The sequence below is a fragment of the Pan paniscus genome, chromosome 8, assembly GCF_029289425.2.
Source record: "Pan paniscus chromosome 8, NHGRI_mPanPan1-v2.0_pri, whole genome shotgun sequence".
NCBI lineage: Eukaryota > Metazoa > Chordata > Mammalia > Primates > Hominidae > Pan > Pan paniscus.
Genome location: NC_073257.2, coordinates 112407560 through 112424688, shown reverse-complemented (window position 1 = coordinate 112424688; position 17129 = coordinate 112407560). Strand labels below are relative to the sequence as shown.

The 17129-nt window shown below is 44.6% G+C and overlaps 2 protein-coding genes across 2 annotated transcripts in view; one reads left to right on the top strand and one right to left on the bottom strand.

The window, feature by feature from the left end:
• Positions 1 to 5059, bottom strand: part of HIF1AN (hypoxia inducible factor 1 subunit alpha inhibitor) — a 17956-nt gene extending 12897 nt beyond the window's left edge. The window contains exons 1-3 of the mRNA XM_003825472.5: positions 4842 to 5059; positions 4315 to 4565; positions 204 to 352 (exon numbers count right to left, since the gene is read on the bottom strand). Of these exons, the coding sequence (XP_003825520.2) occupies positions 204 to 352; positions 4315 to 4565; positions 4842 to 5018 (577 nt within the window). The 5' untranslated portion in view covers positions 5019 to 5059. The remainder of the gene's footprint in view (positions 1 to 203; positions 353 to 4314; positions 4566 to 4841) is intronic.
• On the top strand, positions 4872 to 17129 carry NDUFB8 (NADH:ubiquinone oxidoreductase subunit B8). Its single transcript, XM_008950791.3, has 6 exons — positions 4872 to 6273; positions 10551 to 11185; positions 11446 to 11572; positions 13881 to 13980; positions 14401 to 14556; positions 16951 to 17129. Exons 2-6 carry the CDS (start codon positions 11101 to 11103, stop codon positions 17041 to 17043), a joined length of 561 nt encoding a protein of 186 aa, XP_008949039.1. The 5' UTR covers positions 4872 to 6273; positions 10551 to 11100; the 3' UTR covers positions 17044 to 17129.

The window sequence follows — 17129 nt, the reverse complement described above, 5'->3', positions numbered from 1 at the left end:
ACCTTGGCCTCCCAAACTGCTGGGATTACAGGCGTGAGCCACGGCATCCAGCCCCTATTATGTTTCTTTTACAACTGAGTAGGCTGAGGCTTAAGAAAGTGAAGTGGCTTGTTCAAAGTCATGGAGCTAATAAGCGGTGAAGACAGGATTAGAAATCAGGTTCATATGACTCCAAGCCATGCTGCTTTTGAAAGATTTCTTACCTTCCATGCCAATGAGCAGCAGGTTAGAGGTAAGCTGCCCCCAGCCACGCTTTCCCTGTTGCTTATTAATCCAGTTCCAGTTAAAACCCAAGAAGTCCATGACAATCTTCCTGCCCACAGTGTCATTGAGCGTTTGCTGCAGATACAACCTATGTTCCCCAAGAAGAAAATCCTATTAGTGCATGCACACACAGCCCCTGGCATGGCCTCTCAACATCTGAAAATCCAAGCCCAAATCCATACCAGAATCTCCCACAGAGAACAGATGTAGTCAGGCAAATTTTAGCCAACATGGATTCTCATACAACTGAATTCTTACTTATCCTTCATTGAGTTATGTTCAACACCAAATTTTTTAATTTACTGGTTTTTCTTTGTTTTGTTTAAAGAAACAAGGTCTCAATATGTTGTCCAGGTTGGTCTTAAACTCTTGGGCTCAAGCAATCCTCCTGCTTCTGCCTCCCAAAGTGCTGGGATTACAGGTGTGAGACAGTGCATCTGGCCCCCAAACTTTTTCTTTAAAGAAGTGATGCTTAACCTTTTTTGGGTCACAGAATGACTCCTTTAAGAATCCAAAGAGTAGGAGGGTGAGATGAAAAATAAAATTAAAAAAAAAAAAAGAACCTGGAGAAGAAGTCCCAGCTACTCAGGAGGCTGAGGCAGGAGAATCACTTGAACCTGGGAGGCAGAGGTTGCAGTGAGCTGAGATCGTGCCATTGCACTCCAGCCTGGGTGACAAGAGCAAGACACCATCTCAAAAAATATAAATACATAAATAAATAAAAATAAAAGAATCCACGGAGGTTCCCCATAAAAATGCACATACACCCAGAACTTTCACACAATTTCAGACTCCTAGAAGCCTATCCACAGACCCTAGAATGATGAATCAGTCTTACTCCAGAGACTCGCAGAGCCTGAGACATCTCCGTTGGCCCTTGATGACCACTATGGTAAACTGTATTACTGTTCACCAAGAGCTGGTTCCCTCAGTGTGGGAGTTTTCTTTCATCCCCTTGAAGCCAGGCTTGCTTATTTACGCTGCTCTGGCCAAGGAAATGTCCACAGAAGCGACTTGTGTTGTTTCCATCTGTAATTTAAGAACAAGTCACCACTACCACATCTCTTTTCCTCTGCCACAGCAACTCCAAAGTTCTAGATAGTAGCTGCTGGGGAAATCTGGGTGCCAGAGCGAGTAAGATGATGTAAAGAATATGACATTACCCATGATCAACATGTAGTAAGTGAGAAATAAGCCTCTGTTGTTTCTAGCCCGAGCTCTGGCTTGAAGCCTAGTTTATCTTAACTGATTCAGCCACCTATCCTGTTGCAGCCTTCTACAGCTAAAGTAAGGAAGACAGCTTATTAGGTAAAGGCCTCAGGCTCCTAACATACCTGAGGAAGGTCATAAGTTACTTAAGAGATATGAAAACCCAGACACACTTGAACAAGCTCACAAGAGACATTTAATAAGTGTGCAAACCTAAAAAAAAGACAGAAGCATCTCTGTCCTGGTCCTGAGATCATTATTTCAAAAGGCTCAAAGAGGCCAGGTGCGGTGTCTCACGCCTGTAATCCCAGCACTTGGAGAGGCCAAGGGAGGTGGATTGCCTAAGCTCAGGAGTTCGAGACCAGCCTGGGCAACATGGCAAAACCTTATGTATTTAAATAAATAAATAGTTTATTAAAAATACACAAAATTAGCTGGGCATGGTGGTGGCAGCACATGCCTGTGGTCCCTGCTACTTGACAGGCTGACGTGGGAGGATCGCTTGAGCCTGGGAAGTGAAGGTTGCAGTAAGCTGAGATCATGCCACTGCACTCCAGCCTGGGTGACAGAGCAAGACCCTGTCTCAAAAAAAAAAAAAAGAAAGGTTCAAAGGCATCTCATCTCACTGCCTAGAATCACAATGTTTAAGGCAATGTTAATCAGAAATCTTTTTTTTTTTTTTTTTTTGAGACGGAGTCTCACTGTCACCCAGGCTGGAGTGCAGTGGCACAATCTCGGCTCACTGCAACCTCCGCCTCCTGAGTTCAAGCAATTCTCCTGCCTCAGTCTCCCAAGTAGCTGAGACTACAGGCACGTGCCACCATGCCCAGCTAATTTTTGTATTTTTAGTAGAGACGGGGTTTCACCATGTTAGCCACGCTGCTCTCGAACTCCTGACCTCAGGTGATCTGCCTCCCGAAGTGCTGAGATTACAGGTGTGAGCTACCATGCCCAGCCTTAATAGGAAATCTTGATGAGTTGGAAACACTACCTTTGTAGGAACATGAAATCCTCAAGACTCAATGCAACGCTCCCCAAAGATAATAATTATATATTCACCCAAAAAATATGCAAGTAACTTTGAAAGAGTCAGTGATACTCCCCATATATGAATCTAAACAATATTATGATTACACCAGAATGGTTAATGCTCAAAATAGCTCAGAGGATCCTAATACATTTCACCCCATAGTCACCACAACCTGTCCAATCAGGTTGAAGTGAAGCTGACTGGTGAAGCTGGTCGGTGCTAAAGTCAGCTGATAGGGTAAAACTTCCAAACAATTAAAGATTTTCCTTGAAAACTCTTTAATCACCCATAAAGTACAGATTACACTCATTCTTATGCAAAATGCTCTCACTATGGGACACAAGAAACTTCAAGCGACTGAAGAACCACAAGATTCACATATCTTATGCTTATTCTTGGGTATATGTTCATTCAATGGAATTACACACTCCAACAGCATCATTTAAATCAATCTCTCAATGTTGGGTGTGTGTATATGGCAGTGTGCACACACATACTGTGTTAAATTTTTGAAAATTAATGCATGAGATAACTGAACCAATATATTAAGACATCATGGACAGATCGACCACAGTTCATATCTTGGAAACTCTTCTGGTCAAAAATCCCATCATTATGACAGCTGCTAAGTGTTAAGAAGAAGAAAAAAAGATATTTCAAATCCATTCACTTAGCCACAGACTGCTGATAAGGAGTCAGGAACAGGAGTGAGTGAAGCAAGAGACTAGAGAGAAACCCAGGGTTGGACACCAAATGCGAGAGGGTCATTCACCGTGAAGTACTGAGCAAAAGCAATTCCCCAGAGGCAGTTGTTATAGTGTGGGACTGAATACTGTCTGGGACCTACATAAGAGGCTGTCCTCATAAGCAGGAATAAAAGCAGAGAGGAAGAATCACTGTCTTGTGTGTCTTGTGTTGCTGTTGTGATAGGAAAAACAAATTTAATCTGATCTTCCCTAAGCTAGAGAATCCTGACCTTCTTTACTGCAGAATCACAACAAACTATACAACTTTTCAGGTTGAACTATCCTCAGTCATCACAATACTTAAGGACAATGGCTACAAACAGGCATTTTCAGAGCTAAATCCAGTGACAAACATTTTTGTTTGGCCCCCTGCAACTTTTTTTCTTTAAATCTGATTTAGTTGCTCCATTTAAAGTCAAAAGATTTTAAATAAAAATCCTGATTTTGAACTTCTCTTGAAAATCGGAATATCTCGCAACCCTAGAACTGCACTCCAAAACTGAAGCAAGCAGAGTCAAGTAATGACCTCTCACCATGGTTTTTTGTTTTAGTTTTTAATTTTGTAGAGACTAGCTCTCACCACGTTTCCCAGGCTGGTCTTGAACTCCTGGACTCAAGCAATCCTCCCGCCTCCGCCTCCCAAAGTGCTGGGATTACAGGCATGAGCCACCCCCGCCGGCCTTGGCTTCTCACTTTGAACAAGGCTTATGCCTTCAGCTTCATCACTGATTTCACACAGACGATATTACTCCTTCCATTCACCTGCCTGACCCTTCTAGGCAACTAACTCTTTATGAGGAAGAAGATGGGAACCCAGAGATTCATAGCTCAAGTTTAATCATTCCCTCATCCCTCAAGCTACAGAACTAGCTGGCTGTAGCACCAAGAACCACTAAGAACTCAAACCCCTTAAAGGCTGGAAGACCAGACTACTCCTTCAACAGGAATCCAGAGATGGGAGAGGCCAATCTCTAATTGACCCAATTCTGCCACACCTTCAAACAAGTATAGGAAAGAAAAATGAGTGCCCTAAATCCAACAGAAAATTAAGCTTTGGGAATTTACCTCTCTTCCCCTCCTCGCTGCTGTATATCCTGCAGTTTCTCAACGAACTCATGAAATTTCATTTCTTCCCTGTTGGACCTCGGCTTAAAGTTCTGGAAATTGGCCATCTTCTTCTCATCATAGTACAAGAACTTGTGGGTGCTGGCACTGTACACAGAGAAGTCTCCATTGCCAATATTCTCTTGCAGGTATTCAAGGTCCCATTTCAGGGCAGGATACACAAGATTTGTGTCGGTCAGCACCACAGGCTCCTAAATGAAAACAACAGGTGAAAAACACCAAATGAAGTAAAGCCAAGGAGCCGGTGGGTTGGCCTCCATGATCCCAACTACTTCTCAACTTCAGAATAATTTCTCCCGTTAATCAGCACGAACCCCTCAAGTTCCGTATCTCCTCGCCTTTCTCTCCATCTTCCCATAGGCCCTAGTCTAGAGCCCTGCCAGTCTCCCATCTCTTTCACCATTCACCTCTGACCTCTCAACCGGGTACCTTCCTCCTCTCCCTTTAGACGCGGCCCCGCCCCCCACCTCATTCTCAATAAGCTCCTCTGCCCGGGGGTCGCTCTGACTCAGACGCGGAATGGGCCTAGTCGGGAAGCAATAACTGCGCAACTGGGATTCATCCCAGGCGGGGCCGAGGGCTCCAGCCTCCTCCCGGGGCTCTCCAGAGCCAGAGGCCACAGCCTCCGCCGCTGTCGCCGCCATCTCCGCCGCCAGGGCCGGCCCCCACCGGAACCGGAAGCTCCGCCTATTCCGGACCAAAAAAAAAAAACACCACACACACAACGGAAACCATAGAGATGAGCTGCGAGAGAGAGCGGTCCAGAGACATAAAGAACGCGGAGCCGAGGCCTGAGGGTGCGCCTCCTAATGATAGTATGCAGCTCTACATCCTAGGCTCTACTGCTGAAGAAATGGGGCTAGACACTAGTCCCATGGAATAGGGATGACCTGGTAGAGCAAAACACAAAAAAAGTTGCCCCATGTGCCCAAGTCTACACAAGAGTCAAAGAAGGAAGCAAGTTCAGTTAGGCATTAAACTTTACACTCATGAATGGGGAGAAAAGCAAACTCTTGACCCACCTAAAGAAGTCAGAAGGAAAAGCAGTGATCACATTGGTAGATGTAGAGCAAAGGCTGACTGAAGGCTTAGGCAAAAGATATACAGCAAGTTGAATTCTTTCAAAATCAAGGACAGTTTTCTTTTGTTTAGCATCATTTGATTTTTCTGCCTATATCACCATCTCTCCTACTTGAATATATGTTTGCCGTGAAACGAATGTTATTAGTGGCCAACCATGGACATCTCACATTTTCAAACAATCTATACTGATTATAAAAGGCCATATTAATACCTCTATTGCTTACTTGGACAGTTCTTATGGCTGGCTGTGAGAGGCCCAATTCTAAGATGTATCCCAAGATTTGTACCCTACAGTGTACACATCCTGTGTACATTTCTCCCCTTAAAAGAAAACACGACTGTGAATATAATAGAGCATCACTCCTGTAATTAGGTTAGCTTATATGACAAGGATGTAATTAAAGTCCCTAATCAATTAACTTTAAGGCAGTCAAAAAGAGGTGATTTATCCTGGTGGGCTTCATCTTATCACTCTAGCCCTTTAAATCAGGGCTAGAGGTCAGAAACAGAATCTAAGAGATTTGAAGCCACAGCACAGCTGTCCTGTTCACCTTGAAGGAGCAAACTGCCATATGGCAGGAAATGGCAGGTGGACTCTAGGAGCTGAGAAAGGCTCCTGGGTGACAGCCAACAAGAAAGTGGGCACCTTAATCCTACAAATGCAAGTAACTGAATTCTGGCAACAACCACTGAACTTGGGAAAGGACACACACGGAGCCTCAGATGAGATCGCTAACCCAGCCAACACCTTGATTTCAGCCTGATAAGACCCTGAGCTGAGGACTCAGCCAACCAGTACCTGGACTTACGGAATATGTGAGAAAATAAGTTGGTGTTTTGGGCTGCTAAATTTATAGTAATTTGTTATGCAGTAATAGAAATGAATGCACTGGCTTAACTATGTAATTATGCTACATAGTAACCATGCTACACCAAACCGATAATAGGGCTACCTCGTGGAAGTGTTTGAGGCTGCAGGGGGCAATCAAGGCTTTCATTTTATCTGCAGTGTTTGAATTTTTTTTTTTTTTTTGAGCTAGGATCTCACTCTGTCACCCAGGCTGGAGTGCAGTGGTGCAATCTTGGTTCACTGCAACCTCCACCTCCCCAGCTCAAGCAATCCTCCTACCATAGCCTCCCAAGTAGCTGGGACTAAAGGCACACGCCACCATGCCGGACTAATTTTTTTTCTTTCTGTAGAGACAGGGTTTTGCCATGTTGCTCAGGCTGAATGTTTGAATTTTTACAAGAATGTATTAATTCATAACCTTGGGAATTAAAAATAAATTAGGCCAGGCATGGTGGCACATGCCTGTAATCCCAGGACTTTTCAAGGCTGAGGCAGGAGGATCACTTGAGCCTGGGTGTTCCAGATCAGCCTGGGCAACATAGCAAGACCTCATCTCTACAAAAAATTTTAAAAATTAGCTCGGTGCATGCCTGTAGTCCCAGCTACTAGGGAGGCTGAGGTAGGAGGATTGTTTGAGCCTGGGAGGTGGAGGCTGCAATGAGCCATGATCATGCCACTGCACTCCAGCCTGGATGACAGAGCAAGATCCTGTCTTACTAAAAATAAAGAAATAAATTAAGATCAAGAAGATTAAAAGAACTAAAATCAGTAATGAAACAGGGATATTACTACTGACTTTACCTCCCAAAAAAAGCATATAAGGACATACTGTAAACAATTGTATGTCAAAAAATTACAGAACCTAGATGAAATGGACAGATTCCTAGAAAGGCACAAGCTATAATAGCTGATTCAAGAAGAAATGGAAAATCTGAATAGACCTGTAACAAGAGATTGAATTAGGAATCAAAAACATCCCATAAAGAAAAGCCCAGAAACTGGGCATGGTGGCTTACATCTGTAATCCCTACACTTTGGGAGGCAGAGGCAAGCGAATCACTTGAGCCCAGAAGGTCGCGACCAGACTGGGCAACATGGAGAAACCCCATCTCTACCAAATCCCCCCAGCCAAAAAAAAAAAAAAAAAAAATTAGCAGGCATGGTGCACACCTGTAGTTCCAGCTATTCGGGAAGCTGAAGTGGGAGGATCACTTGAGCCCGGAATGTGGAGGTTGCAGTCAACTGAGATTGCACCACTGCACTCCAGCCTTTTGAGACAGAGCTAGGCCTTGTCTCAAAAGAAAAGAAAAGGCTGGGCACAGTGGCTCATGCCTGTAATCTCAGAACTTTGGGAGGCTGAGGTGGGGGGGACCACCTGAGGTCAGGAGTTCGAGACCAGCCTGGCCAACATGGTAAAACCCCCATCGCTATCAAAAATACAAAAATTAGCCAGGCATGGTGGTGCACGCCTGTAGTCCCAGCTACTTGTGAGGCTGAGGCAGGAGAATCGCTTGAACCCCGGAGGCGGAGGTTGCAGTGAGCTGAGATTGTGCCACTGCACTCCAGCCTGGGCAAAAGAGCAAGATTCCGTCTCAAAAAAAAAAAAAAAGAAGAAGAAGAAAAAAAAAGCTCAAGACCAGATAGATTTACTGATGAATCCTACCAAACATTTTTTAAAAAATTAACACTGGTCTGGGTGCGGTGGCTCATGCCTGGAATCCCAGCACTTTGGGAGGCCACGGCAGGTGAATCACGAGGTCAGGAGATCGAGACCATCCTGGCTAAAATGGTAAAACCCTGTCTCTACTAAAAATACAAAAAAATTAGCTGGGCATGGTGGTGGGTACCTGTAGTCCCAGCTACTCAGGAGGCTGAGGCAGGAGAATGGCGTGAACCTGGGAGGCGGAGCTTGCAGTGAGCCAAGATTGCACCACTGCACTCCAACCTGGGCAACAGAGTGAGACTCTGTCTCAAAAAAAAAAAAAAAAAAGAAAGAAAGAAAACTATAGACCAATATTTCTTATGAATATAGATGCAAAAATCCTAACAGAATACTAGCAAACTCAGTGTAACACCATATAAAAGAATTATATACTATGACCAAGTGGGATTTATTCCAGGAATGCAAGGTCAGTTCAACATCTGAGAATGATCAATATAACACACCATGTAGTAATCAATATTTTATTGATTAATATTTATAATCAACATAATACACTATATTAGTAAAAGAAAAAACCCTACATGATCATCTCAATAGACACAGAAAAAGCTTTTGACAAACTCCAACACCCTTTCCTGATAAACACAGGGTTCCAAATGATACTGTAAAAAAGCAAAAAAACCTACAGAGTCAGAGAAAATATTTATGAATTGTGTATCTGATCAGGGAATTGTATCTAGAATACATAAAGAATCCTTACAACTCAACAATAAAAAGACAAACCAATTTAAAAATGAACAAAGGGTTTGAACAGACATTCCTCCAAAGAAGGTATACCATGGCCAATAAACACATGGAAAGATGCTCAGCATTACTAGTCATCAGGGTACTGCAAATGAAAACTGCAGTGAAGTACCATTCACAGGCACTTGCATGGTGATACTAAAAAGAGACAATAACAAGTGTTGATAAAGATGTGGAGAAACTGGAACCCTCTCACACACTGCTAATGGGGATGTAACATGTCACAGCTGCTTTGAAAAACAATTTGGCAGTTCTTCAAAAGTTAAACCACAGAGTTACCCTATGACCCAGCAATTCTACTCCTAGGCATATAACCAAAAGAATAGAAAACATACATCCAGACAAAAACTTATACAAGAATGTTCACAGCAGCATTATTCACAATAGCCAAACAAGCAGAAACAACTCAAATGTCCATTAACTGATAAATGTATAAATAAAATATTGTACTGTACATTCATATAATGGAATATTATACAGCCCAAAAAGGAATGAAGTACTGATATGTGCTACAACACAGACAAACTTTGAAAACATTATTCTAAGTGAAAGAAAATGGACACAAAAGGCCACATATTGCATGATCCATTTATATAAACTGTCTGATAGGCAAATCCATAGAAACAGAAAGTAAATTAGTGGTTGCCAGTGGGTAGAAGTAGGGGCAACGTGCTAATGTGTATGGGTTTTTTCGGAAGCGATAAAAATGTTTTAGATAGTGATGATGATTGCACAACTTTGTAAATGTACTAAAAATAACTACTGTACACTTTAAAAGGTTTTTTTGTTTTTGTTTTTGTTTGTTTGTTTTTTGTTTTTGAGACAGTCTCACCCTGTCACCCAGGCTGGAGTGCAGTGGCGTGATCTCAGCTCATTGCAACCTCTGTCTCCTGTGTTCAAGTGATTCTCCTGCCTCAGCCTCCCGAGTAGCTGGGATTACAAGTGTACACCACCATGCCCAGCTATTTTTGTATTTTTAGTAGAGATGGGTTTTTGCTCTGTTGGCCAGGCTGGTCTTGAACTCCTGACCTCAAGTGATCTTCCCATCTCAGCCTCCAAAAGTGCTGGGATTACAGGCGTGAGCCACTGCACCCGGCCTAAAAGGGTGAATTTATGGTATGTGAATAATATCTTAATAAAAATAAATAAATTAGATCAACTCTGTTTCTTGACCTAAATTGGATCAGGGTTTGCTATTGGTTGAATGCAGATGTTGTCCAATTATTCTGAACATCAACTAGTGATGCTCATTTACAAGACAGCAAGTTGCTGTGTAGTCCTTCCCAAAATTTATATATTAAATAGTATATATCCATGTTTGTTTACTTTTTATAACTTAAAAAAAAAGAGACGAAGTCTCATTATGTCACCCAGGCTGGTCTCAAACTCCTGGTCTCCAGCCATTCTCCAACCTAGGCCTCCCAAAGTGTTGGGATTACAGGTGTGAGCCACAGCTCCCAGCTTATATGCATTTTTATTGCTCTGATATATACTTGAGAATGTTTATAATAATAGGTTCTGCTCCAAAACAGTGGTCACCTGAAAAGTCACTGGAAATACGTGCATATTTATAATGTGTAAGTTATTCAAATCCCAAGTGAAAACATTCATATGCAAACATAATAATGTCTCCAATTCTTCTGTTGAGTTAGAGTTTGTTCATTATGGGCCGGTTTGTAATTTGTTTTATCCAAGTCCTACCAACTCCGAGGCTTTAAGCTGTCTCTGGAGAGCTGCCTCTGGTGATAGGTTTAATTTTACATTTGTTGGGTTGAGGTGACTGAGACATGCAGATGGAAACACGGACTGAAACTAAGGAGCCAATTCAGGGCCGAATTGTGTGTTGCACTGGCGTCTAAGTGAAGATCAACCCATTTGGAGAACAGAACAAGCAAGACCAACAGGTGAATTTGAAGAATGATCATGTTTGGGGATGGAAGGAAGTGCCCGTGAAGGAGAGGAAAGCAAGCAGCCAGAGAAGAGAGTAAGACAGGCTCATTTCACTAGTACAGCTCCTGGGGGAGGTGGTTAAGCTGTCTACCTGAGTTGCTCAGGTTCCGAGTTCCCATCATCCCTGGATGGGTCTAAGTCAGCTCAGGGAGAAAAAGGACACAACATTCTGAAATGTCAGAGACCTGCCTGGTTTTCCCTTCTTCCCGCTTATCCTTCCCAGCCTCTATCCAACTCTTGGCTTCCCAACTCCGTATTTAAACCCCGCCCCTTCGGCTTTTCTTCACTCCCGGCTTCCTCGGTCACGTTTGGCCCGGCTCAGCCGCCGTGACAGGCCTTTGCGCATGTGCAGAAGGGAGACGTGAAGAAGGTGAAGATGGCGGTGGCCAGGGCCGGGGTCCTGGGAGTCCAGTGGCTGCAAAGGGCATCCCGGAACGTGATGCCGCTGGGCGCACGGACAGGTCCGCGAGAACGGGCGAGACCTCAGTGTGGGAAGGGGGTACCTGAAATTTGGTGTATCGGGAGGGGGGATCGTGGATGCCGCGGCGGCAGCCTCCGGGTAGGGTGTGGAGGTGGCGTTGATATATCCAGAAAATGGGGTGGAGGGTCGCACTGATCCTGCGAAGTCCCGGGCTCGGACCTCTGCAGCCCCTGCGACTTGAAGCCTTCGGAGCGGCTGGAGAGCGGGCTCGCTTCTGACCTGTTCTCTTCTGCGTTCTAGCCTCCCACATGACCAAGGACATGTTCCCGGGGCCCTATCCTAGGACCCCAGAAGAACGGGCCGCCGCCGCCAAGAAGTATAATATGCGTGTGGAAGACTACGAACCTTACCCGGATGATGGCATGGGGTGAGACAGAGAGGGTCTGCTCGCACCCAAGTAGTGATGGGAGAAGGCCGGCTGGGTTGGGTGGCTTGACTGTGACCCTTTCTCCCGAACCTTCTCGTGACCCCTCAGAGTCAATGGAGTGGGTGCTTTTCTCTGTGGAGGGAGGTGGGAGGGGGTGGGTGAGCAGCTGCAGCTGAGAGGACTTCAATTTTCTCGTTGGCTCAAGCTGTTTCCTCAAATGAGGAAGCCGAGGTTTTAATGGCTCCCTTGAGGACCCCCGAATAGCAGGAGCCTTCCTTGGCTCTATCCAGAGCGTCGAGTTTCATTTAGATTGAGCATCTGCTGCGCTCAGGTGCTGTCATCCAGGCATGTGACCAGGCTGGAGCTGGACTCCTGTCATGAGAATCTTATTTGTAAACGGAGTACTCTATATTTGTGTGTATGTCTCTTTAAAAAAAAAAGTTTTTCTGTTAGTGCTGTGGAAATCGTAGCAACTATTAAGCAGATTAAACAGCCAGCCCCCTTACTTACTCCAGTTGATGTTATCCTATCCCTTCCACACTCTTCCGTATCCATACCCACATAACATCCCAATGGTTAATTATCTGAAGTGATGATCATCGCCTTTATTTCCTGTCCTAATGTCACTCTTTCAATCTTGGTTTCAGCAACTTCTATTCTTCTTGTTATACACTCATTTTCTGTAGCATATGTCTAGTTGTCATCATTTCCTGTTTTTTCTTATGTTGTGGACAAGAGCAGCCTTGTTCGAAGCCAGTGTCAGATGAACCTGGATTTGTTGGGGAAAACCCAGCTTAGCAAGAGGTCCCATGAGGTGTTTGAGACGCAGAGATGAATGCCAACTGGGTGGTCAAGAACACAGTTATTACGAGAAGAGTGCTTTTCTAATCTGTACCCTTTTTGTTTTTATTCCAATTAGCTGGGTGACTTTGGATTCAGACTCTAAACTTTAATTTTTCATTTTCTATCTAATGAGGGAATCAGAGTACAGTCATATGTCACTTAACAACAGGGATACATTCTGAGAAATGTGTTGTTAGGCGATCTCCTCATTGTATGAACATCAGAGAGTGTACTTACAGAAACCTAGATGGTATATAGCCTGCTACACACCTCCGCTTTATGGTATGGCCTGTTGCTCTGAGGCCACAAACCTGTACAGCATATTGCTGTACTTAATACTGTGGGAAATTGTAACACAATGGTATTTGTGTATCTAAACATAGAAAAGGTACATAAAAATATGCTATAAAAGATAAAAAATGGGCCAGGCACAGTGGCTCACACCTGTAATCCCAGCACTTTGGGAGGCCAAGGCAGGCAGATCACGAGGTCAGGAGATCAAGACCAGCCTGGCTAACATGGTGAAACCCTGTCTCTACTAAAAATACAAAAATTAGCTGGGCGTGGTGGCAGGTGCCTGTAATCCCAGCTACTTGGGAGGCTGAGGCGGGAGAATTGCTTGAACCCGGGAGGCGGAGGTTTCAGTGAGCTGAGATTGTGCCATTGCACTCCAGCCTGGGCAACAAGAGCAAGACTCCGTCTCAAAAAAGAGAAAAAGATAAAAAATGGTACATATGTATAGGGCAGCTTTATTATAAACTTATGGGACCCCCTTCGAGTATGTGGTCCGTCATTGACCGAAATGGTATGTGGCACATGACTGTAATTGATTGCTAAATTCCCTTTCATCTCTAATATCACACGATTGTGTGACTTTTTTTCTTTTTATTGAAAGAAGTTTGGGGAAGCTGGGTTTTTTTGTTTTGTTTTGTTTTTTTCAGACAGTTTCATTCTTGTTGCCTAGGCTGGAGTGCAATGGCGCGATCTGGGCACACTGCAACCTCCACTTCTTGGGTTCAAGTGATTCTCCTGCCTCAGCCTCCTGAGTAGCTGAGATTACAGGCACCTGCCACCACACCCAGCTAATTTTTGTATTTTTAGTAAAGGTGGGGTTTCGCCATGTTGACCAGTCTGGTCTTGAATTCCTGACCTTAGGTGATCTGCCCACCTCGGCCTCTCAAAGTGCTGGGATTATAGGCATGAGCCACCACACCTGGCCCAGGGAAGGCTTATGTACGTTAAAATATTTCAGAGTTTGCCATGAACTTTTAAATACAATTTGGACTTATATGGTTAATTCTGTGCTTAGTGACTAGAACTTGAGCTCTTGCCTTAAGGTTTAGTTCCTTTGTCCTTAGGTGAGGCAGTTATCTCTGTCACTTTGTTTCTCATCTATAAGATGAGGAGACTCTGAATTGTCTGAGGCTGCTCACAGCCCTTTCCAGAAGTTCTTGCTGTCTTTCAGGTATGGCGACTACCCGAAGCTCCCTGACCGCTCACAGCATGAGAGAGATCCATGGTATAGCTGGGACCAGCCGGGCCTGAGGTTGAACTGGGGTGAACCGGTAAGAGAACCATATCTCATTTGACCTTCCTTCTCTCTTTGTCTTCTTGGCGATTTTTTAGCTCAGATGGCACTTCTTTGACCAAGTAACACTAAGCTTTCCTGCTCAAGGAAGCAAGGTCCAGTGATATGAGATCTGAGATTGCATGTGGCACACTGAATGGGACGTCTGGGAATCATGAAACTCTGTACTGTGAAAGTTGTGCACTTCCATGATGGAGCTGTCCCTATTCAGCAGAACCTAGACAGAGGCCAGCATCTAATCCTGTAGGGCAGTGTGCCTCAGACCTGGTTCTCAGCATATTGTCCCAGGGCAGTAGAATGCTTCTGTCTAGCCTTGTATCAGGCTCTAATCACTGGGGACTTGCCTGCATTTTGCAGGAAGAGTAGTATGTGACAGCTATTTGTCTTTCTGCCTCAGATGCACTGGCACCTAGACATGTACAACAGGAACCGTGTGGATACATCCCCCACACCTCTTTCTTGGCATGTCATGTGTATGCAGCTCTTCGGTTTCCTGGCTTTCATGATATTCATGTGCTGGGTGGGGGACGTGTACCCTGTCTACCAGCCTGTGGTGAGTATCCGAGAAGTGCTCCCTTAGGCACGCTTGCTTAGCCCCATTTCCTGAGGGAGTGAAGTCTCTGGGGTAGGAATCCAGTCAATACCAAGCTTGGCTTCCTGGAGTCTTAGGAGATAGGAAGATAGGAGGGCCTTGACCCATTGGCCTGCCACAAGTACCACAGCACTTCTCCACCCCTACTTCTTGGACCAGTCTGGGTGAGTAGATACACTTGAAGACTAGATGAGCAATGAGTGTGTGGAAACCAGCTAGTCACCAGAGTTGCCATTTGGGGATTATATTTATTAACAATATTTCATTAAGTGATCTTTCACAGTAGAGTTAAGGAATCTTGAGTGAAAATCTTATCCTTTGTTGGACATGTGAAGGGCACTTCCTGTAGTATATTGGAAGCAATTAAGTGTCTACTACAGGCATAGACTTACATTTTGGAGAATGTAAAGGACATAGAAAATGAATTCTCTAGCTTTAAGGAAGTTTAGTTAAGAAAATTTAGATAAGTTACATGAGCAACATTTGAACAGATATATGGGAATTCTGTACAATCTATGTGTATATATGTGTATAGTGAATGTATGTGCTTAGTGGTATGAGTTACTGTCAAGGAGAAGGGCTACCTAGATGCTAACACACACACACACACACACACACACACACACACACACACACACACACACACACACACACACACAGGCTTTGGGTGGTGGAAGTTGGAGAAAACATTTGGGGCAAGAGAAAACAATGAAGGCGGCCAGGTATGATGGTTTGCGCCTGTAATCCCGGCACATTGGGAGGCTGAGGTGGGCAGATTGCTTGAGCTCAGGAGTTCAAGACCAGCCTGGGCAACATAGTGAAACCCTGTCTCTACAAAGTATACAAAAAAATTAGCCAGGCATGGTGGTGCGTGCCTGTAATCCCAGCTACTTGGGAGGCTGGGGCACAGGAATCCTTTGAACTTGGGAGGCAGAGGTTGCAGTGAGCTGAAATCACACTACTGCCCCCCAGCCTGGGCAACAGAGCAAGACTCTGTCTCAAAAAAAAAAAAAAAAAAGAAAAGAAAACAATGAAGGAAAAGGAGGGTGAGTTAGCTAGAGTAGAATAGAGGTATAGAATAGTTCCTAAATAACCAGCTGCATTGGTTTCCTGGAGACTTGCTAAAAATCCAGATTCCCAGGCCCCACTTCTTGGTGCTCCTAATTCAGTAGCATCACAGTAGGGTTCTAGAAGCGGTATTTTTAACAACCTCCCAGGTAATTCTGATGTGCACCTAGATTTGGAAATCACTGTGTTAAAAAATATTGTGAGGTAAGTTGGTCAGTTAGGTCGGGCAGCTTTTATTTCATTGCTAAGGGATTTGGACTTGATGGTGTAATAAAGCATTAATTAAACAAATATTTATGGAGCCTCTACTATGTACCAGATGCAGACTGTACTAGCGGTTGGGGATACAGTGATGACTTGGTCTGCCTCTAGGTGGCAGGGAGCCATTTTGGGTTTTCGAACAGAAAAGTGACATAATGAATGCTGAGTTCTTAGGAAGATTAATCCAGGAGTAGTCTCCAGGATGTACTGGAAGGAGAGAAGCTGAAAGCAGGGAGGCTGCTGTGTTTGCTGTTGGCTGCCCAGTGCTACCTCTGCAGAGACAATCAATGTCCTGAAGGTAGCTGGTATGTCTGTGTGCACTGACACGAGCCTTCCTACCAAGCCCCAGGGGCTCCATGCTGGAGAATGCACGTAGGGCTAGGGTGAGCACTAACTTCACTTAAGGAGAGCAAGAAACAGTGTGGCTCTTCCATTTTTCAGTTCTGTAAGCACATCACCCTTTTCTCCTCCCCTTGAGCTGTGTTCTCTGACAGCTGTTTGTTGGTAAAGCCAGCAGCCCCTAAAGCACGTCCCAGCCTTGTCTCCTCTGTGCTTTCCCCCACCACTGCTCCTGCACGCCTCATTTGCTGGGCCACTTTAGTGGTGGAACCATTAGAGGCTGAGTGACTTAAAGGAGATTGAGTCTGTCTCGACCCCGAGAGAGAGTGGGATGGATGGATGCATCGTCTCATTTAGAAAGCGTTGCCTCTGACTCTAACACACTCTTCTCTATTTCTTTACCTCCCTCCCTGTCTTCCTCCCTTCCCCTCCTTTCCCTAACCCCCTTCCCTCCCCCTTTCTCCTTCTCTCTCACAGTGTAGGCACCACTTCTCTTACAATTTAGGCTTTCTCTCTGCCTTGGGCTGAGTGAGGAAGAGGAGTGCTGTTCCTGCCTTCCTAGCCCAGCTGGGTCTGACCAGAGGCTACTGTGTACCCATTTACCATGCGTGATTGTTAACTCAGAGTGGGGTGTAGCCAGGTATTGACTGAATGTATGTTCTTGCTGACCTGTGTTTTTTTCCGTAGGGACCAAAGCAGTATCCTTACAATAATCTGTACCTGGAACGAGGCGGTGATCCCTCCAAAGAACCTGAGCGGGTGGTTCACTATGAGATCTGAGGAGGCTTCGTGGGCTTTTGGGTCCTTTAACTAGGACTCCCTCATTCCTAGAAATTTAAGCTTAATGAAATCCCTGATAAAACTCA